Genomic DNA, 22,949 nt, shown 5'->3' with positions numbered 1-22,949 from the left:
GGCGGCCATATTGAATTAATTCGATTTAAGGAGTATTATAGGATGCCCAGGGGGCATGAGCACATTTCGTTTGTATTTTCGAGCGCTTTTCGGGACACTTCTTCTTAAAGTTTTCTTAGACTAAGATTTTAATGGGGAAAGAGATCCTTGTGCCGTGTTTGGATGTAATAACGATCGCCTTTTTCCCGAGAAATATACAGTGAAAGACCATATTTCTAATACTAAACTAGAAAAAGGCGATCATTATTACATCCAAACACTGCACAAGTATCTTTTCCCCATAACAATCTTATTCTAAGAAAACTTTAAGAAAAAATGTCCCGAAAAGCGCTCGAAAATACAAACGAAATGTGCTCATGCCCCCCTGGGCATCCTATAATACTCCTTAAATCGAATTAATTCAATATGGCTGCCGTATCGGTAAAAACGTCTATTGTGAAGGCGGCTTTTGAACTTTAGAGTTCGCATGTTTGTGAAAAGCGCTAAAGCTTTATGTACATTCATAAGTCTTACAAATTTAGAATTTTGGAAGTCAATATAAATAATTTTGGAAGTCAATATAGTTGTTGTGGTTCAATTTTATCCATGGTTCAATTTTCATTTTCTTTTGTTTCAAACTCATTATCATATATTACCATGCCCAAAAACAAAGGAAAATAAAAATTAAACCAAGGATAAAATTGAACCACAAAATAGTCAATAAAATCCATGGGGAATATAAAGCTCGCTGTAATTTACACCTAGCTATCCTGGTTCCAGAGGTTGTTCTTGATTTTTCTTCGCGTGAGAAAGAACGAGCACTTACCAGCGAGCTTCGCGATTCGTCCTCGCCGCTTTGCTCGTTTCCAACATCTTACTAAAATCTCAGTCATTATGTATGAAACTGTATTCCCCTCATATATTTTCTGCACCCCCACAACTGTGAAATGGACGCAGCCTTTCTCGAGCCTTTCTCTTTCTTTCAGCTCCCAGTAGAGAAGTGTAGCACACTCTGCTGGTATAGTAGAATTCCGACTTCACTAACGCTAAAGCCCTGGTGGTTCAGTGGTTAGAACGTCCGATCTAGTATTCGGATGTTCGGTTGTTCGCGCATATCATCCGTACATTTTCCGAGAATCTTCGGTTACGACTTTTAAGTTATTCAAAATTCAATCTCAGTCCCTCTCGATCGATGTGGTTTTGGTGGGTAGAATATAATGCCAACCTGCCCATCCAGGTCAACTCGATCACGGCGAGATAATCAGAGCATGCGCGAGCGCTTTTGGCTCGGGCATAAAGCTCAACGACTCGACGTTTCCTCACATATACGCTCGCTAAAGTTGACTCGGCTGAGAGGGTAACCGTCTTTCCCGAGACAACTTTTCTCCATATAAACGAGGCCTGCTGATTGATTACTCCAGACCTTAATGTTGGCGTGGTGTAACTCACCACACTAACATTACAAAGTTGCTGTGACAACGTTCCGCTTATATATATATCTCTGTGTGGCTAGATACTTACATAGGATTTAATGGCGCCTAAACCAACTGTGGAATTGTACACATTTTAGGCATCCCACTGATGAACAGTTACGATTTTTAGATATTTCGTCAAGTGACCACAATTTGCCTTCTGTCCTTTTCGAATACTATTTTATTGGCTGGTTCCCACAGGCCTTTTTAGAGTCAATGTTACGATAATTAAAAAAAGGCTAAAACAAGAAACATAATTAATTTAGATGACGTCCGCGTTTAAACATGTTACGAATGGAAAGGTTAGAGAATTAAAAAACTCTCTTCAAAACCTTAACACTGACAAAAAGAGAGCAGTTTCTACCAGTAGATTTTTTTTCTCATTTTTTCCAGTCGTCACAATTATATTTAATATCCCAATGAAGGCCCGAAAAACCAATAGAACAGCAAACTGGTAACTTTTAAAACACATAAGTAAACCACAAGAACATTTTATGCTCTCTAGCAGATTTACTAAGGTCAAATTACGTGTATGTCTCGTTGACTCATATCAGCAAAAGGTGATATTGATAATACCCTATATCCTTTCTTGATGGATGTTAGACTAATTAACAATTACTCCTTGAGCCCGAATGGGCTCTGATTCAATAGCTATTGACTCAGAGGCCCTGAGGGCGAGAGGAATAATTGTTTTAGTAAAATCCAACTAGTTGGTCAAAAATATTGAGACCAACTGAAATAACCTTCTCTAGCAAAACGCGATTCAGCTGCCATTGTTTTGGTTTTCAAAGCCGGCGCTTTTCACTACTAGTGGGCTATAACATATAGCCTAGTAGTAGCTCAACCAATCAGAACGCAGCATTGATAACAGCCCACTAGTTGGATTTTACTAATAGACCTTATTCACCATGCCCGACATCTTCGCACACCCTTGAGAGGTTGATGAATAAAAGCGATTTCACGCGGTAATTCAGAGGGAAAACAAGTGATAAAATTTGCTAACTAGGCGAAATCGCGGTCGAGTTTGTTTATTTTCTCAAAACGAGTCGACGATTTTAGTCCTGTAAAATGCATTGTTCGGGTTTCGACAAGCTTTGCCGCATTATTGCTTGCTGTGAGAAAATCCACAAGTAATTAATTTTAATATTATTAAAATGGTTTCGGGGATTTTGAGACCATCTACGCATTTTTATTGAATTATAAACTCGCTCACAAAGTACTCTTTCATCAATACCTGGCTTGCTGTTTCTCTCAGTAATTTTTTCCCATAAATTTCGGCAACTCAGCAGCAGTTTCTCATGTTTGTTTGTCTTCTTGGTGACAAGTTCCCCACATTGGCCTTGCATTTATGCCAAAGGGCCTACTCATCCCAGGACCGTCCAATACGAATATTAAAAAAATAGTATAAGAGAGTAAAGTCCATCAGTTCCTCGCGGAATGTGGACGGCGTATGACATGAAAAGTGAAAGTCCATAGTTTTTTTCCGGATTGATTTAAGGGAGGTTCGTCCATGTTTTGCGGGCGATTTTAATAAAACAATTATTCCACTCGCGGTTGTTGGACAGACATGATTATAACCAACTCTGCGCTTCCCGCCTCGTTGGCTATCTACCCGATCCCATATCCAAAGCTAACTTTTGTCGCAAACACTCTAAACCACCTATATCAAATGGTGTGCAATGCAGGCTTATCCCACGCATTTTCGTGGAGTAATTGTTATTATTATTCATTCAAATTATTTCCTCGATTCTGATTGGCTAAAAGCAAACGCATAATTCACCATAACCAGCTACTGATCACCAGATTTGGAAGAATTTTGCGATTGATCAACCGATGACGTCAAAAGTGTAGCTTTCTTGTAGGTTAATGCACCGTTAACCGAGAAGACCTGGGGAAGAGGTTGGGTTGTTTTGGTTGTGAAAACAAAAACGGTGAACATTTCACTCGTTTCAAGAGTAAGAACTAGGCGAAATAATAACTAAAAACATGGCAGGAACAGCAAGAAGACAACTCGAAGGGCGACATCTGCTATTTGAAGAATATTTGCGGAGCTGAACAACCCTTAACGTGAATAGCACCCTTCGAGATCTGCTTAATTCTTCATATCCTACGAAAACCGAATTCATTTATTGCTTTATTATTCATTCAAAATAATTTCTAGCTTAAAAACATAACTAAAACATGCTTACCTTCATCGATGTTAAGTTCATCTTCGATAGTGCACGGTTAGAGTTGTTCAGCTCCGCAAATATTCTCCAAACAGCAGATGTCGCCCTCCGAGTTGTCTTCTTGCTGTTTTTGCCATGTTTCATTTGCTATTATTTCGCCTGGTTCCAGCTGTAGTTCTTACTCTTGAAACGAGTGACATGTCCGCCATCTTTTTTTTCACAACCAAAGCAACCAAACCTCGTCCCCAGGTCTTCTAGGTAACGGTTTATTAACCTGTAGCGGGCTGCATTTTTGACGTCATTTCCTCGTTAAACACAAAATTCTTCCACATTTGGTCATCAGTAACTGGTTATGGTGAATTATGCGTGTACTTTTAGCCAATTAGAATTGGGGAAATATTTTGAATGAATAATAATTCTTCATAACATACTCAGCCTCATTCATTAATTGTTAAATTACATCCCCTTATTTTAATATCCAATGGCAAGGGGTCATTCAAGTGTCAGCTCTTAGTAGTAATAATGTAGTTCTTGAATACTACTTTTGGTGCCAGTCTATATTAACTAGCTCCATTGATCTCTGTTCCGTTTGTTGTTATCGTTTGTTGTTGTTAATTGTTACTTTTTTTCAAATTTCTTTTTTCTTGATTACTAGAGACGCCTCTGCGGAGGTATAAATCTTTGTCTGCTGGCTTGTTCCAATCGGCATTACAGTAAAACAAAGGTCTTCAGTGCAACCACTGCCTCTGAGCAAGGTGGCGACTGATTATCTGAAAAACATGATGTACCTCAGCGTTCGGGGCTCTGACGCGAAATCCATGTGGTAGATAGGTTGACTCGTTTCACCACCAATTATTCCGATTGACATCTGACGGAGGTTTTCTCCAAATGGATATTGCGAATAACCTTCTGGCCAATCTCCTTCTGTCGATAAGTAAAGCAAAAACTTCCATGTGCAATATATCATCATCAACAACAACGACAACAACAGTTAATTTCTACTACTGTAGACAGACAACTAAAAGAATTTACAAGAATATAATTACAAATAAACAATACATACAGTAGTGGGACACCCAAAGTAACTAAAAAGATAAACTAGTTGGATGACTGTAATTAAGAAAACGGCGTTCACGGCTTGGAGGTGTGTGTGGCCAAGTGGTTAACACCTCGAACTCCGGATCTGGAGGTCCGGGGTCAAGCCTCGCCCGTCGCGTTGTTTGCTTAGACAAGGAACTTTACTCCACTTTCTTTCTCTTCACCCAGGTGTATAAATGCGTACCGGCAACATACTGCTGGGGGTAACCCTGCGATGGCCTAGCATCCCTTCCAGGGGGGAGTAGCAATACTCCTAGGTGCTTCAAGCTAATGAAACCGGGATAAGCTTCGGCCATTTTGGCCTTTGGCTCGGGTGCGCCTTTACCTTACGTTCACGGCTAACCGAAGACCAAATAGCTGAATTTCTAACTAACCGAACGGAAGAAATGAAAGAACATGCAAAATATATCGCTCTAAAGTCTTTTCGGCACATTCATGTGACTTTTGAGGGAGAGGCTAACTGATTTTAGCGAAAAATAATCTGCAAACAGTCCAAGAGTGAAACAAATCTTACATCGAGTTAATAGCCTTATATGTACACCCAAAAAATAGCAATCATTTTCGATTTGATGACAGTCAAGAGCCATGATGGCTCTTGATCACAGTATATTACGCCTGGAAAACCAATTGTTTCCAAACAAAATAACCCATTCGCCCACCTACACCACCTCTACTTTATGAGGTTAATTGGACAGCACTGAAATTTAATTAGGGAATTTAAGATAGTTCACTACAGTAGGCTGGGACGGTTGGATGCGTATACGGGCGGCCTGGGGCTTAACCTGAGATCAGGCCCAATTTTAGCGGTTCTCGTACATTCTCTCTAACAGCTACCGCTAAAATTGGGCCTGATACAAACTCTCTCACGTTTGTGCTCATTGCGGCCAGATTTGGCCGTAACGCTGATTGGCTGTTCGAAAAATGCCTCAGGATCTGATTGGCTGTTGAAATCAACGGAAGTTAAAAGCGCTTATTCCGCGCGTGGTTGTTTTCGTGAATGATCCGCCGTCGGCCGTGAGGAAGGTCGACTTTGCCGTCTTTTTTTATTGTTTTATGGTCTTATGGTAGGAAAATATGCCTTAATATGTGCCATGGAAATTCAGAAAATTCATATGGTTGTTCATATCTTCTCAGGATTTGCTTTAGTTACGGAACTAATGTGAGTGTATCGCGGAGTTGAATCCCTCTGCAAGTTGTTGACCGCTAACAAGGTGCCTTTTGATTTACCAACAAACGAGTGCAAATCAAAATACTGTCCATCTTAAAAATGGTTCCATTTGAAAGTTTAGCCGGGGATGTCTTTTCTGAACGGGGTACGCAAGCGGAGGCTCATTGCGAAAGAAACCTCAATCGCCAACTGTGAAGTATTAGACGAAAAACATCGCATCGCTCTCCAAGGAGTTTTTGTAGGCATTTTTATATTAGTGTTAAGGTGACAGACTTGTTGTTTGCCTTCGCTTTTTGTAACAAATAAACCAGGAAAACTGGTGTCCTCGCTCGTTGGCTGTTTGCTGTTTGTTAATTCCGATTAATAAATTTAGCAAGCCAAGTTGTTAGACCTGCAGTAAAACAACAACACAACTAAGGAGAACTACAAAGTGTGTTTGTAGTATTGATTTTCGTTTTGCTTATAGGTCAGTTGATCATGCAGTTTTAGAAGTGTCGTTTCGTTATTCCAAAGTAGCAGATAATATTTACCTGGATTTACAAAAAATATTTTTTTTTACCCGTTTGTTTCTCTAGTAAATTCGCAAATTGCAAGTGTACGCACGGGACCAAATCAGTTATGCACTTGAGAACTCGTTTTGTTTGTTTTGAGATAATTTATATATCCTTTGAAAAAGTTCGCGATATATTTTTCCAAGACTTTTAAAGATTTATGTACTGAAAATCGGGGAAAATTGTCGAGGAAAATATTAAGGCAACGGACAAATAGATATTTCAGTATTTTAAATTCGAGCGTGCCTAGCCAAAATATTAAAACTAGAACATCGCGTCGCCGTCTTTTCGAAAACTTTTTACCTTCTACGCCAACAGAAATAACCTCCGAGATCTCCTTTAATCTCGCAAGAAGTTAAATGTGATTGTTCTGACCGTTTTATTTTTAGTTGAAAAAATTAAAAGATAAAAGCTATTTTTCAAGTCAGAGAGTTTGCATTTTCCTCACGTATGAAAAATTTGCACACTAAAAAAACACGTAACGGAAGTAATTTTGGTTGGCTGATTCGGCAAATGTCAATCAATCAAAAAAGTGGGCGGAAGATGTTTCGAAGAAGGTTTGTATCAGGCTCTCTTTTTGTTTCGCCTTGCCCGCCGGAATGTAATTTTCAAAGCGAAACGAAAATAGAGCCTGATCTCAGGTTACCTGGGGCCACGACGGTAAAAAGACGTTAGTATTTTCAATTTAAGATTCGGACAACAAAACAGAGGACGGTGAAGTCATGTGCGAAACTCGCTTCTAATTTCTTTCGCAGAAGGCTCTATTACTGAAGAAGAGTTTCTTATTTTATACGAAGAATACCAATCGGAAGAATAAGGGTACACACTAATTAAAGCTGGCGGCTTGTTTTCAAAGCCAATCGATGTTGTTATTCGAACTTTCCTTTCCTAAGCCAACACCTTTTAAGTTAAAGAATCTTTTCTTGATAAAAAATACAATTTTACCTTAAAAAGACGGCTAGAATCATCACTGCATGTTACCTTTCTTTTCGACAATTTTCCTCTGCCAAGGCGGAGCGATCGACACTAGGTAGAAAACAAGTAGTCGCCATACGGCCGAGTTATGTCTTATGAATGAGCCCAGACATTTTCGTTTCTTTTTTTTTTTCATTTCACCGATAGGTAAATCCATATAAACACCACCCAACGCCTATTTAACCCATTGGGTACTCAATTTTAGAAGACAAGTGACAATAAGTATGCACGAACTCTTATCGGTTTCACCCTGGTTGTCTTTTCAACGAGAAACCCGGCGAAAACATACCGTCCCAGACGGACGACGGTAAAATGTCACGCGTGCTTTGCGTGACCTGACATCTATCTAACCGTCCCAGGCGACCGTAGTGACCTATCTTAAAGTCCCTATTTTATGCTATATAGGCCGGTTATAAGACACGATAGTCGTCGGTGGCAGCCAATTTACACGTTGTAATTTATAGGTTGCATTCCTTTGTCTAAAAGGGAGGCCTAAACAAAAAACTAGGTCGAATTTTTTCTGTTCGACAAGTTTACTTTACAAAATCTTGTCAATCTGGTGGCGTCTAAACCAGCCTTTTATACTTTTTATACATCACATCTGAGGTGAACAGTACTATGAGGCGCTGTTTTGTTATCATACAGACCTCGGACAGAATGCAGTTTTGCACAATTTTGCAAGACAAATTGTACTCATTCAATATTCAGGACGACTGAAGCACGCGCTTCCTTAGCACAACAATTGACCACATTATAAAACGTTTTCATGAAGAGAATTCCATAACGTCGGGACTTTTCAGTCGGAACAATCTGCTCCTATGAGGTATGCAGGGTAATAATGGGCTTTTAGCAAAAACGTAAAATAAAATATAAACACAATATCACACGGAAAGATTCTGTACAGTATTTACGCACTCGTTGTTTTGTATCAGAAAGTCTCACTCGCTCGCGGCGCTCACTTGTTCCACTTCTGATACGCCAACAACTCGTGCGTAAATACCGTACACCCGCACTTTCCATGTATACAGCTTCAAAAGAGTTAACCCTTTAAGTCACGATAAGTGATAATGACTAACATCAATTTTCTCCTGACAATATAAATACATAATCAAGTGATCAGGTATGAGATTTAATAAAATGATCACCGAAGGGAAAATCCTTTGATCTGTTAACAAATTCCCTGAACTAATTATTTGACAAAAGGTATGGAGATCATACTAGAGAAGTTGTCTATGGATATTGCGGCTTAAAGGGTTAACGTGATATCCACAGGTTTTGACTCGCCTTACCATAATTTGTTACATCAATTGTCAGCTGACGGAGTTTTCCTTTGAAGACATCTTGGACATAAAACAGGTCTTCTGTTGAAAAATCCTCCGATTTTAAACAAAGCATTTCAAGTTTTTTCAGCTTCAGCAATTGTGGGACCATTGATCTCATTGAGTGGCTCAGTGCAATACCCTTCAGGGTCAGATTTTCTAGTTCAGGAAGCAATTTCATCTTTTCGAGAAGACCAAAAAGGTCAGCTTCATCCACGGTTATAGAAAGGTCTAAATGTTTCAAGCGGGGGAAGAAGTGCAGGTTTTTGGCGAGTACAGAAAGACTTCCTCTTAGGCTGAAATGATCAATTACTAGAGAAACCAAAGGAGAGGGTCTGTTAAATCTGCCAAACAGAGCCTCCATTTCTTTATCTTGCAAACTGCATCCATCCGAGCCACTTATCACCAGTGAATCTACGGCTGAAAATTCAGGCAGCGACTGTCCAAGCGCCTCCGCTACTGCTGACGTTAGCATGATTTTACTCAGTTTCAGTTTCTTGAGAGTCTTGTCCTTGAACGCTGTAAACAATCTTGTTACTGCTTTAGCAAAACATTCACTCAAGCCACCTATCTCCAGCGTTTGAAACGGCTCAGGCTGCAAAATGCATTCTACAAACCGTACTTTCAACCTGCTTCCATCCAAGCTACTTATCTTCAGTTCTTCTAATGCTGACAATTCAGGTGACTGACCGAGCGCCTTGGCTACTGCTGACATCAGAATTAATGTTACTTCTTCAACAGAAAATTTAGCCAAGCCACTTATCTTCAGTGTTTTTAAGGCTGATAATTTAGGTAGCGACTGACCAAGTACCTCGGCTGCTGCTGATTGCATGTTGATTTCACTCAGTTCTAGTACCTCAAGAGACTTGTGCTTGATAGCAGCACACAATCTTGTTGCTGCTTCATTAAAACATACATTCATGCCACTTATTCTCAGTGTTCGTAATGTTGATAATTCAGGCAGTGACTGACCAAGCGCGTCGACTACTGCTGATGTCAGGTGGATTTCACCCAGTATAAGATCCACGAGAGTCTTGTGCTTTATGGCGGTAACCAATATCGTTACTGACTTTGCAGAGCAAACGGTAAGGTTAAGATCAAGATTAGTGACGTTTTCAAACGTTGGTAGCAAAGATGCAAGCTTTACTGCTCCTTTTGATGTTAAGTCACAACGCTTGATAGACAAAGTGCACCTGGAAGGATTTGGTACTTGCTCCAAGAAAGGACACAAAGCTTTATCACTGAATGAACGCTTAATGCGTTTAAAAGGGTCATCGTAGAGTGGAAAAAGGGGGTTTTTACATTCTTCAATAAAAGGGAATTCCATTGAATCATCACTTTTGAAACAATTTAGAGTTTTCAGGTATTTCAGACATGGCTGTCTTAAACTTGAATGAGCTGCGTGAGAATGAACAACATTGTCAGTGATTAGCCTAGCGTGGAGATCACAGGTTATTTGCAAGTGTTTGATGTAAAAGTAGACCTGGCCATTACGGATACAAATGACTGCGAAAAACCTACAAAAACAATAACGATTAATATTTAGAAAATCTATTAGAAATTTTCTTAATTTTTCTCTTTCAAAACTTTCAGTAACCTGCAGCTTAGTGAGATCAATCATCCTATGAAGTTGAATACTTGCTTCCGGGCTCCTTCCATATAGTTCTGGATATAAATCTCTATATTCAAAAATAAAAGACAAAGTGTTTGCATCCCTTAGCTTTAAAAGAAGGTCTTCAGGAAATGATTTCATGTAATTTGAAGGAAGAAGAAAGATGCTCCCGAGACAATCCAAACAAGTTTCTGAAAGTTCAGCTTTTGATTTAACCTCTTCAAATGAATTCAAAACCAGATCGTTGAAATTCCGCTGACGGTCAGTGACGTCACTCAGTGGCACGTCGGTTTCTTTTTCTACGTCCGGGATTGCCTTGGATAAATCCAGCGAAGGATCTGAGATTCTGACAGACTTTAAATGCGTGAAAACCACTGATGCTCCATCTTCACTCAGGCCGCACATAAACTGAAATACATTCTTTAAAGCCAAGCAATCCTCTAACTTCACTCCGATTTCACCAACACTTCCGCCCTCAGGTATACATTTGTAGATGATGTACCAAGCGGCTAGGAACTCCTGTATGCTCTTGTGAATGAAGGAGACCATTCCAACTGGTTGCAAGGTTTCTGTGTATTCGGTGATTTGAAGCAAACCCATGAAGACGCTCTCGTCACAAAGGACAGCATCGGACAACTGACTGTATTCAAACAAATGATCATCGTTCAGAAGACCTTGTAAAGCAACTTTTCCTATTTCTGAGAGGATCTCTTTGGAAGATTGTAAGTTAACGTAGTGAGGTGGAGATCGCTTGATATGGCTGTGATTTATAATGAACTGGGTGATGTACGTATACAATTCAGTTTTAGATTTTGGAAAGACCTTTGACTGTCCCGTTTTCCACAGGGTACAGAAAAAAAGGAGAAGTAGAGGGACTTTCGTCAATTCTTGCAGGTTCCTATCAAGCAAATGACGATATAAGGCGGACGCTTCATCGTCAACAAGAAACCTACCCATAAAGTCTCTTCTATCCACTTCACTGAATCCCGTTATTTCAGCGTGTAGATCTTCCAATCCTCGTAGCTCGTCAGCTTTTGAAATACGAGTTGTTATCAATACACAGCAGCTTCTCAGGCTGCTTCCACGAAAAATCTCGTATATTTCTGAGCTGCATCCACTGCGGTATTCGTCGTAGCCGTCAAAGATCAGAAGTACTTTCTCCTGGTTATTAGTGATGTAATCAATCAGGCCATCTGTCATATATTTGTCCTCCTTTGCAAACACATTGGACATTCTTATGACGTCTTCAAGGCTTTGACATTTGGACACCTCCTTGAGGTTAACAGCAACCACAAGCTCAAAATTCTTCAGGACAGAAGTTTGCTCATCACCAGTTTCCTTATTTACTTCAACCCAGTCTACAAGCAGCTTTTTCACAAACGTACTTTTTCCAATTCCCGTCTGCCCTTGCACGAGTATTCTCTTTGGAATGGCGCCGTTCTTGTCTGCAGTGAGCAGGTCACTGTAATGCTTCAGCTCAGACTGTGTTGTTCCAGCAGGGGTTTGTTTCTCTTTCACCCAGGAAAGACGAGTGTAGATCTGGTGAATATCGACAACGGATTTCTTACACCAAACTGAGGTAGGCACAGTTGCTGTTTTTTGGTAGTGATCCTCCAGCTTGCTTCGACAATATTTCAGGTCGAAAGTTTTCATAGATGATGCTTCTGATAGAGAAAGAAATTCCATCAGTGATAGAACTTAGTATCTAAGACTGACAACAGTGGTCTATGCAGTTGAACTACCAAATAACATGAAAAACTGATTCAAAAGCAACTGAGGTCTGACGAAGAACGTCACTAAGGTTTTGACCCCGACTTACTCGGTATGATGAAAAACCTACTAAATATGAAAAAAAAAAAAAAAAAAAACGACTACACACCATTAAGTCTAGGAGGTCAGCATCCTTGTCCCTCAAGGTCTTTTAAGTATCTCAACGATTTATACACCACGTAGTCATCGAAATAAAAAGGGGCACGCGTTTCAGGCAGCCTACTACAGTTGAGAGTAAGAGCTAGGAAGACGTCAAGAACGAAGGTAGATCAAAAGAAGTAGATGAAAAGAAAGCAGAGACAGCAGCCGAAGCCATGCGAGGCATTTTGTGATCATGTTGTAAGATAACATCAGTTAAAATTGCTTTAAAATACAGGTAAATCTCTCTTACACCGTAAAATTCGACTAGTTAAAATGACTGTTTTAAATGGTTGTAACTAATAACAATAGTCATTGTAACCATTCTTAAGAGTCGAAATTGTCAACAAAAGAAAATTGTTAAAATAACCTGGATTAATACGACCAAAATCATTCGTCGTGCATATGTGCTTTAGGGGACAAGAAAAGTTATGGGGGGGGAAGGGGAATTTTCGAGCCGCAGGAATTTTTTTCGTTATCAAATTTCTTGTATGAATTTTTTTTAGGCCATAGCATGAATATTTTTTAGGGTTAATTGGCGTGCAAGAATTTTTTTCATTTAATTTTACCCTGCGCGAACTTTTTTTTTTGTATTTCGCCAGCCCCCCCCCCCCCCCCCCATATGTTTTCTAATGGTCCGTCCGCTCGTTTCTTCTTTTTTTTTTTCTCTGTTTCCTGTTTTTGGTCTCATGTTTGTCAATTGAAGTGGAAAGTTGGATAAGTTGCCTAACTTAGTTCAACCGACAACAAGATTCTGCAACAAGAGAAAAATAATGTAAAAATCAGGGGGAAAATGCGATCATCTAGCGCTTTATAAAACTGTTACAGTAGTAGCTCGTTCAGTGATGACGTAAGATAAACAAACTTTGTTATTTCAACTATTTCATTGATAGATTACACGCTGCAAACCGAAATTTCTATGACAGATATTAGTAGTTGATGTAACTATTGAAATAAGTTAATTCAACTAGTATTGTGGGTGGTATAATGACATTTTTAAAAATCAGTCAAAATCAGTCTATTAAAATAGAACAAGACTATGCTTTACAATCCTTTACACTATTACTATTACTTAAATGTTGACTTATACAAACTGCGGAATTGCTTACATGAGCAACAGTAAATATTGTGACTACTAACAACAACTATCCTCCTTTGATGCAACCGACGGTACAACAAAGCATGACTTCAATTAGTTGACAGGAATCTGAGGAATGTTAATGTGGTTCCTATCTTTTCTGAAAAATGTAACACCATCTCTTGTTGTCGTTCTTTTTTTTTTTTTTTTTTCGCCTTTTAATATTTCGTCTCTCCTTTCGTATTATCGTTTTCGGCTCACAGTTCAAGTAAAGGAAATTTACAACAACTTGAATTTCGTGAGTCAAAGGAAACGCAGTAGATCAACAGATCACATACCGTAGCTACATTATTCTAAAATCCTAGTCGCCGGAAGCTAAAGTGACAGGGCGTGAATTTTCGTCCAATCAGGATCGATGATGTTTTGTTTGAACATTGACTCCTGAATAACCTTTAAATTTGTTTGCCTCTATGTATTCCGACTGTCCTACACGAAGGTTGTGCTGAAATGAAGCTCCGTGAATTTGAAGATTTTAAGTCAACATCTCCATGGATCTCAAGTTAACAATGATGTATCAAGGCCGAATGTTATAGCAGGGGATGATAGAGGCTCTAAGTGACTGCTAAGGATAGAGTTAATGAAACTATTCAGAGATTACACCGACGCATTTCGAGGTGAGTACAAATTTCATAATTTGTGAGATTGAGGTAAAAACTATAGTCTGGCCCTGGGTTTCTTCTTCAAGCTTTTGAAGAATTATTTCACCGTACTGTAACACCTGAAACAGTTTTCTTACCATCTGAAATCGCAAAACAGAGCCAGTGCTGCGAACAGTCTCTCTTTTGGTCGAAAATCTGTGAAAGAGCGGTATAACCCATTGTTGGTGTTTATTATCTTTGAGATTTCGAATTGAAGTTAAACGTCTCCATCGCGCTTAAAAGTTTTGGTTACCCTCCCAGAACAATTAGCCCGAGAGGAGACCGATGTAAAGGGGAATAAGGATCATGAAAGTAGAGGAATACGTCCAACTGAATTTTTTGTGAATTACCGATTACCGTTGGTGGTTCGTTAGTTTTAGCGCCAAAACGTCAACAGCGAAGACTGCATTTTTATTGCCACGTGTTATGCCTTAGAAGATTTGAAAAAACAATTAGTATTGACCAGAGAATCATGTTTAAAGGAGAAGTCAGATGATGTATGTACACATATTTTTATTTTAAACTACTTGGAGGACTGAATTGTTGATAAATGGACCAAATTTTCTAGTGTCAGTTTATTTTCCTTCGTCACGGTTAAATAGAATGGTGAAGTGTGCTAAGGGTTGAAGAAAAGCTTAACTCCTATGCTCAGTTAAAAGCCGTTGTTTTGTCAAGGCAAGATTTAATTGCTTGCCTACTGGCAATTTCCTTGCTGAGGTTGTCACTTGGGAGAGCCTTGCTTGGGCTATAATCTGCAGCTTGCGGGTTCTTGCTTTCTCTCTTGACCCGGCTCACATATTTGTAAATACTTCCCATCAGTGATACCAAATTTTAAATTAATTACTATTTCAAACAATGTCTTGCCTAAACATTTGAGCTGAAACTCTACGTGGACCGACGTGCAGTCAATGAGTTCAGTACTCCAAGAGTGAAATGACAACGAGAAAAAAAAGGAGACAACGAAAGAATTGCATAAATCGAAAAAACTGTCGAATTATAGACTTCTTTATTCTGCTGGCAGTAATTTTAAGGATTGCGAAGTAGATATTCCTAAAAGCATGTTAATTAAAGGTATCTGCACTAGCAATTTTTTAAAGGTTTTCTTTCACGTTCAAAATGTTTTTACAGTGAGTTCAGAGATAATAAGCATATTATCTTTTTCGAATTTACCTTCCTATTAATTAAGCGAAAATGTACTTGAAAGGTTACCGATTTAATTACCGGAAGTCTGAAGGAAAAATTTTCGTATCCGTTTCTAAGAACACTTACTGCAGGAGACTGCATGAAGGAGTGCAATTAGACCCCCCTTTACAGCATCAAGTTCTCTAGCTTGTATACAGACACCTTCTCCCCTCAAAAAAAAAAAAAATCGGAGAGCGTACATCTTTACACAGGCTACGAGTTCTCTTGACTCTCTCAACGAAATCTAATTATGCATGGATTCATTTAAATATTACCGCCACTTATATATGCCTAACTTGATTTTCCGTTTCATGACATTGATTTACCTTGTAGCCTGCGAATACAGCCGTCTTTCCTCGCTCCTCACCGCAAGAGACTTTTCGCGCGCAAACTTCCAAAGCAGGCGAGGAGAGACGGCTGTATTTGCAGAGTATTTTCTTGCTTCTGCACAGTCTTTGATGAGTAATCTTACTTTTGACCGGCTTTACTTCTTGTCAAAATTCTCTACATTTGATTTTCTCAGTTCAGCGTGTAAGGTTTGCTACTAATAAATCAGGGTAAATAATATAGGCAAAGCGGAAAACGTGCATCTTCACGGGGCAGGCTTTAGGAACGAAAATATATATTTTTTCAGTAGGGCTAAGAAATTATTATAAATAAATCATAGACTTTAATGGCTATCACAATTAGTGGTGGTTCCAGTGGTTTACACTGTCACTGTGGCAATGACAATGGCCATACTGACGCCGCCTGTGTGATCATGATGCATCTTCTGGAAGCCGTGCGTCAAACCTTGTTATCGCAGTAATGGTTCAAAATCCAAGGGGGCTATAGGGCAAGTAATTCATGGCAGTCTCCATATAGACTCCTTGATATGTTATCTCTTATACCTTGCATACCACTATATATCTTATGTTTACCCTAGTAATACTACTGTATACCCTGTATACCCCTATTTATAAAATAACTGAGATAGTACGCGTGATCTGATTGGTCAAAAACCTATGGTTTATTATACCGGTAAACCCATAGAAAAAGGCATCCGGACAACGAGCCATAAACAAAACCTGCTATTGATCTGCAAACAACGATTTTAGAAAGGCTAAAAAACAGAACAAGTTACTTACCCAGCCCTTCTTAATATTAAAAGCGTTGGTTTCCACATTTTATTACTGAGCGTCACAATTCGCTACTGCCATAGCTTTAGAAGTTATAAAGTACAAAGCTGGAAAACAGTTTACATTTCACGACGATGCCAAATCGCAGAGAAAGACAACAACTGTGTGAATTTCTGGTGTAGAAAGTCTCTAGGAAAACTTAACCATGTGCCAACAAGCAACAAAACGGATAGTTTTAGCATTCTTGATTTATTTTAGCTCAAACTTAAATTTCTTAATGAAAGAAATTGTTCCAAAAAGAGATCTCTGATCAAGATATGGTACAAAATCGGCCGCTGTAAGTTGTAAACAAGCTGCCAACGATGATGAAAGATGACAGAGTTTCGGGCTGGTTTTTTCCAACATTTGCACAAATTATTCGGTGACATCGATGCCATAACCTACCTCAAACCACCTCACTTCACGAATCGACAAATATTAACCCCAATATGTGGCTACGGCAAAGAAACCTTTCTCCACCACTGACATATTTCCATCGGTCGCTGTACGTGCATATAAGTTACATGCGACAACTTGGCAAATGCAGCCACGTCGTTACCGCAGCATTTCTTGATCATAATAAAGTCCAGAAAACAGATCTTAAACCACTGTGGCTTGTTAAAAGTGAATGAAGTCCTCTATTACAATAGCTGCCAGTTCCGTCTGTAACAACGAAATTCTTACGGATAGACTCAACAAAGTACAGCTGCGTACAGTCTGATGTTCAATTAATTTCTACTTCTGTAGTAAACAAACCATGAACGTATTCTTTCATTGTACGTTCGCATGAATATGTGTTGACTTTTCCTGTAAAACAGCTTTCATAAGTTATCATGTAATGAGTGCAAAAACTCGTGTTTTGAAGTGCTGCTGTTTGTTGTTTGACTGAACTGAGTTTTGAGAAAGTTCAACGCTATTAAATCGTGAGTCATGATTGGCTTATGATGACTTTAGAGAGAAGACGTGACTTGATCACGGTACTAGAACCATATTTTTTACCTAAAATAGTCCATCTACTAAAAGTTATTTTATAAAAGCAATAGACCACACTTTCTATGGGTTTACCGGCGTGATAACCCACTTGGGATGTTGGGAGAACACTCGAAAAGCTTGTAAATCACTCGCCTTCGGCTCGTGATTTACAAGCTTTTCTCGTGTTCTCCCAACATCCCAAGTGGGTTATCACGCCGGTAAACCCATAGAAAGTGTGGTCTATTGCTTAAATATCCAGTGTACCCATGTTTACCCTAGTGATACTGTATACCCCTATTTATCCTGTGTACCCATGTTTACCCAAGTAATACTGTATACCTTGTACACCCTGGTATATCCTGTGTACCCATGTTTACCCTAGTAATACTGTATACCTTGTATACCCCTATATACCCTCTTTACCCATGTTTACCCTAGTAACACTGTATACCCTGTATACCCCTATATATCTTCTGTACCCATTTCTACCATAGTAATACTGTATACCTTGTTTTAGGGTAAATATGGGTACACAGGATATATAGGGGTATACAGGTTATACAGTATGACTAGCGTAAACATGGGTACACACAGGAGCCGATTACTGGTACACAGGATATATAGGGGAATACAAGGTATAAAGTATTACTAGGGTAAACATGGGTACACAGGATATATAGGGGTATACAAGGTATACAGTGTTACTAGGGTAAGCATAGGTACACAAGATATATAGTGGTATACAAGGTATACAGTATGACTAGGGTAAACATGGGTACACAGGATATATAGGGGTATACAAGGTACACAGTATGACTATAGGGTATACAGGGTATGCAGTATTACTAGGGTAAACATGGGTACACAGCATATATAGGGGTATACAGTATTACTAGGGTAAACATGATATGCCAGGGTATACAAGGAATACAGTGTTACTAGGGTAAACATGGGTACACAGGATAAATAGGGGTTTACAGCGTATACAGTATTACTAGTGTAAACATGGGTAAACAGGATATATAGGGGCATACATGGTATACAGTATCACTAGGGTATTCATGGCTACACAGGATATATAGGGGTATACAAGGGTATACTTGCTATGCTGGTATTATAACCTATTGCACTAATATATTAGGGGGTTTATATGGAGACTACCATGAATTACTTGCCAGATAGAGAGGTTATTTGGCATTTTTTTGCACTTCCAAGGCATTTTACACAACAGGCTTTTCATACCCCAATAAAGCACGTTAATTACTACTTGGCCAATTTACTTAATAATTACAACTGACTTAGTTATAGGAACCGCTTTTAGGGGGATAGAATGTTATTAGTTTTTTTTCCATTCTTTTGCGACAGAAACAAAGGAAAAAACGAGAGGTATATACAATAATACATATACAGTATATCTGAAAGAGCAATGTTTTTTTAGTAGTATTATCATTCGATATAGAAATGTTAGACTGAAATATGGTTAAAACCAAAACCTTATCATGGAAAAAAAAAAATGAAAAGCTTGTAGTTTGAGTTTAAAGGAAATGTTCAGGATTTGTAACTTGGCAGTAAAACAGATATTTTTTCTTAGTTGCAGAATGATTCAGATGCAGAAGATTCCGAACGGATATGTGCAATGGAAATATTGACCCTTAAAAAATTTCAAAGGTTTTTATATTTCAAAGAAATGACTGCAGAACCGCAACAAAACCGAAAAACAGCTAGCCTCAAATCATTTGTATCAGCCGGTATTCACGCCGATGAAGAGTCAATATTACATACCTGGAACTACGACGCAGTCCTTTATTTTCCATTCTAGGACGCCATTTTACTGAATAGAATGTTTACAACCGACTGCATAAATGTACGTTCAATAAAGATGGAACCAAATTTTTTTGTTAATATGGTCCATTTAAATGTGTTATTTTAACTCTTTTACAGTATTTAAATCTACTGACTTTTCAAGGTTAAAATAACAATTTTTTGTAACCTATTCTTTTTTAGTTATATTAACGAAAAGTAACTAAAAAAATGGGTTCTCTCAGATGCACCACGCGTAGTTTTTTAAATAGTTGAATTGACTAATTTGAAATGGTCTCATAACTAAATAAAGTGAGTTAATTTAATCAAAAATATTGGTCATTCTTACTTAAAAGAAACTGGTTAAAACTATCATTTACTAATGGTTAAAACAACATAAATATTGAACTAAAAACAACCAAACAAAAAGGTCAAAATAACCCTGTTGATATTCATTTTAACTGCTTTTAAACTAGTTATTTTAAATCAAAAGAATCCAGTTATTTCAAACCAATCTAAATTGGTCAATCTGACTAAAACAAAAGGATTCTCTCAGATGCATTTTGCAACAATTTTCATTGGTTATTTTAACTAGTCAAATTTTACAGTGTAACGACCACTCTTTTAAGCCACCACTTCTATTAACCAACCACTTTCTAAAAAACCGTTTTGTTTCTCAGTGAAATACTGTTTTAAAATTCTCTCGTAAACGACCACTCATCAATATTTAAAGCGACTGCAAACGCTTTCGAGCTTGTTATCCGCAGTTGCAAAAGTCACTGCATGATTTTCACTTCTTGTCGACTTGAAATTCATAGGCCAGAAACAATCAAGCATCGAAGAAGCCATAAAACGTCGTGAAGAAAGAAAGGTATACAGTACAAAAATAAATATACAGTATTCCATATTTGGCGGCATTGCAATTTTAAGTGGTTTACACCAGAAACACATTTAGAGCTGCAGACAAGCAAGTTTCAAAAACCAAAAAGGGAACAAGCAAGTAGCGTAATATCATAGTATGTCGCCTGATGAAGAAAACGTTTTTCTCAAAAGAGCTTTCTTTATCTACTTCATTTTAATTGATAACGCGATAAATGGTAACAATTAGAGGATCCACACAGTGCTTAGCTTATTGACTTGATTTTTTTCTCGAGCGCCCAGAATGCCGCGACACATCCGGCACATTCTTATGGTCCAGAGAGGTAAATTTGAAAAGGTTCTTTATGAAAAAAGAGCCAAAATTCAAAGAAAAGTAAGAAGTAGTGCAGTAGTGCTATGGCGGTTGGGTTCACCATGGCTTTTTTCAGAAGAGGTGTCGAGGAATCAGTTACTGTCCCGTAATAGCCACGTTAAATTTAGAAGTGTCAAACAATGAAGCATATTTTTGCCTGGTATTCACTATAAATAATGGGCGATTAAAAAATATTACTCATGGGATCACAACCTTTGCTTACCTGGTTTGTCATTCTGTGTTTTTATTTGTAGTCCGATTTGCTCCACTTTAGTACATCTTTGATCCAGTTGATCCACTTTTGCAGCCGCCTCAGTGTGGCTTTGCTTCAGCAGTTCTACTTCATCAGCTGTCTTGGTATGACTGTGCTTCAGCAGTTCTACTTTACTAATTGCGTCGGTTTGACTTTGTTCAAGTTGACTTACTCTGTCATCTGTCTTCGTTAGAGTTTGCTCTAGTTGATCCACTTTTTCTTCTACCACTTGAAGTCGTATCGATAACTGTCCTTCGAAAGACGAAAGTCTCTCTAAAACCTTTTTAATCTCTTCACGTCTGTTCTCTGATGACTCCTGTAGCTTCTCTTCCAGCGCTTCAAGGCATTTGTGATGTTCATCTAAAGCCGTTCCTTTACGCTTATCTTGATCTCTAAGGGTGGCAAGGTTTTTTTCAAAGGTGTTGTAGTCCTTGATCAGACCTCTCACTTCGCCTTGTACCAAAAGGAGAAGATCCCTGTCCACAGCATGTCCCAAGATTAACTGACAACCTGTAAAAAAGAAAAACGAAAAATAAATGAAGCTTTTACTGTGCATGTGTGCAACAACAAAATACAGTGGAACCTCTCTTTGAGACAAAACTCTATTCAAGGGACACCTCCATTCAGCGGACAAAACATAATTTTGTTCCTGAAAAATGTTCACATAATCTTTGTACCTGTTACCCCTATAGAAAGGACACCACTATTCAGGCGAAAGGGGCACTCTTTCTGGGTCCCGAAACCTGGGTTTAACCTCCTTTCAGTGGACAACTTAGCACTCAAAAAGTGACTGACCACAAAAATCGTTGACAAGTTTAAGGGTACACTAATCACAAAGATGGCAACTTTTCAACAAGGACTGCCTCACTTAAATCAATCAGGTGGGGATGTACTGCACTTGTGGGATGGAGACACAGAATTTTGCAGAGATAAGTTAAACATGATTTTTTATGCATTATCCTGCTGCTACAAATATTGACCACAGCAAATTCCGAGGCAGAATAAAAGAAAAGTATATTATTTGTAGGTTAAACAATAACAAACCCAAGCCCAACCTCCATTCAGGGGACACTTTCCTTGATCCCGACGGTGTCCCCTGAATGGAGGTTCCAGTACAGGTAACATCTATTTTGAAATTGTTTTCCCTAGTAAATAGATATTACTGTGCACACAATATGGGTAGCTCCTCCTGAAATGTTAAATTAATAATTTTGTAATTTTTGTAATTTTGTAATTTTAATAATTATAATGTTAAATTTAATATTTATTGGTAAAGGATTTTTAAAATGTGCAACCACAATTACACATGAGGAATTGCCATCCTGAACTTTACATTATACTAGCGATGAACAGTTACTACATTTAGATATTTTCAGGAGCAAAATTTTCTTTAGTGTCTTCCCTCAATGAAAATAATAATTTTTATTTTATTTGGTGTAGGTGTAATAACCTTTTGTTTGCCAGTCATCAAGCTGATCCAACGTTGTTTTCTCTACACAGGCTGTTAGTCCTAAACTCTTCACCAATGCCTTTAGCTTGTCAAAGCAATCATTGAACAGGGCATCTGTCCACTCAGTTACATCAACATGGCCCCATTTGTTTCTGACATTTTCCCTGACATCATCAGCTGAGGCCTGGATGTGTGGGGAGAACACAATGGCAGGCGTGTAGTTCTTAAACCCTAATAGCCGCAGGATGGCAGTCAAATCCAGTGATTCATCAAATGCTGAAAACTGAACCAGATAATCTGGCAGATATAACTTTGCCAAATCTGTGGAGTCACTAATGTTAAAGTTGTAGCTACCGTAGTGCTTTCCATATAAACTTCCATTATTGTTAATATTTTGAAATTTCAGTCGTGCAAAGATAGCATCTGCTCGGACCAGACCATGATTTAATGTCTTTAGAGTACAAGGTGGGGATAGATGTTGACAGTGTTTGTCCAGATCTGCATAGTTGGTGTCTATTCCTTGTTTGACAGCATCCCGCAAAACAGGAACAGCAACTTTATTCATGGCAATTCCGACAACGATCCATCGTTTTTCTTCATCAGAGACCATCATCTGTGTAAACAGCCATTGGTAAGGTAAAAGAGAAAAGATAATACATTTAAAGCCCTCATATCAACACGCAAATTCCCTTTACTATGCTACATATACTTTTTCCTGGGAAAGCTTGGCTTAGGGTGTTGGACAACCCATACAATTTTTTTTTTAACTTGGGTGTGCAGGTGGGCCGATTCCTTGTTCACTGCTTCGCTGGTGAAAACTAAAGCAAAACAGGTGTGTTCTGCCCTAACACGGCATTTATAGCCCTTCAATACCCTTG

The 22,949-nt window shown here is 38.6% G+C and overlaps 1 protein-coding gene across 2 annotated transcripts; it reads right to left on the bottom strand.

The window, feature by feature from the left end:
- Window positions 1–3,836: 3,836 nt before the first annotated feature.
- On the bottom strand, window positions 3,837–22,684 carry LOC140921255 (uncharacterized). Of its 2 annotated transcripts, none has more exons than XM_073371240.1 (4): window positions 22,072–22,684; window positions 20,592–21,131; window positions 8,701–12,003; window positions 3,837–4,543 (listed from the first exon to the last, which is right to left on the bottom strand). In XM_073371240.1, the coding sequence occupies exons 1-4, from the start codon at window positions 22,682–22,684 to the stop codon at window positions 4,386–4,388; spliced, it is 4,614 nt and encodes a 1,537-aa protein (XP_073227341.1). In that variant the 3' UTR covers window positions 3,837–4,385. The 2 variants fall into 2 exon arrangements, with proteins under 2 accessions (XP_073227341.1, XP_073227340.1); XM_073371239.1 differs by having other exon boundaries at window positions 3,838–4,543; window positions 8,701–12,006.
- Between the last annotated feature and the right edge of the window lie 265 nt (window positions 22,685–22,949).

Source organism: Porites lutea, chromosome 12 (genome assembly GCF_958299795.1).
Source record: "Porites lutea chromosome 12, jaPorLute2.1, whole genome shotgun sequence".
Taxonomy (NCBI): domain Eukaryota; kingdom Metazoa; phylum Cnidaria; class Anthozoa; order Scleractinia; family Poritidae; genus Porites; species Porites lutea.
This window is presented reverse-complemented; position numbering and strand designations above follow the sequence as displayed.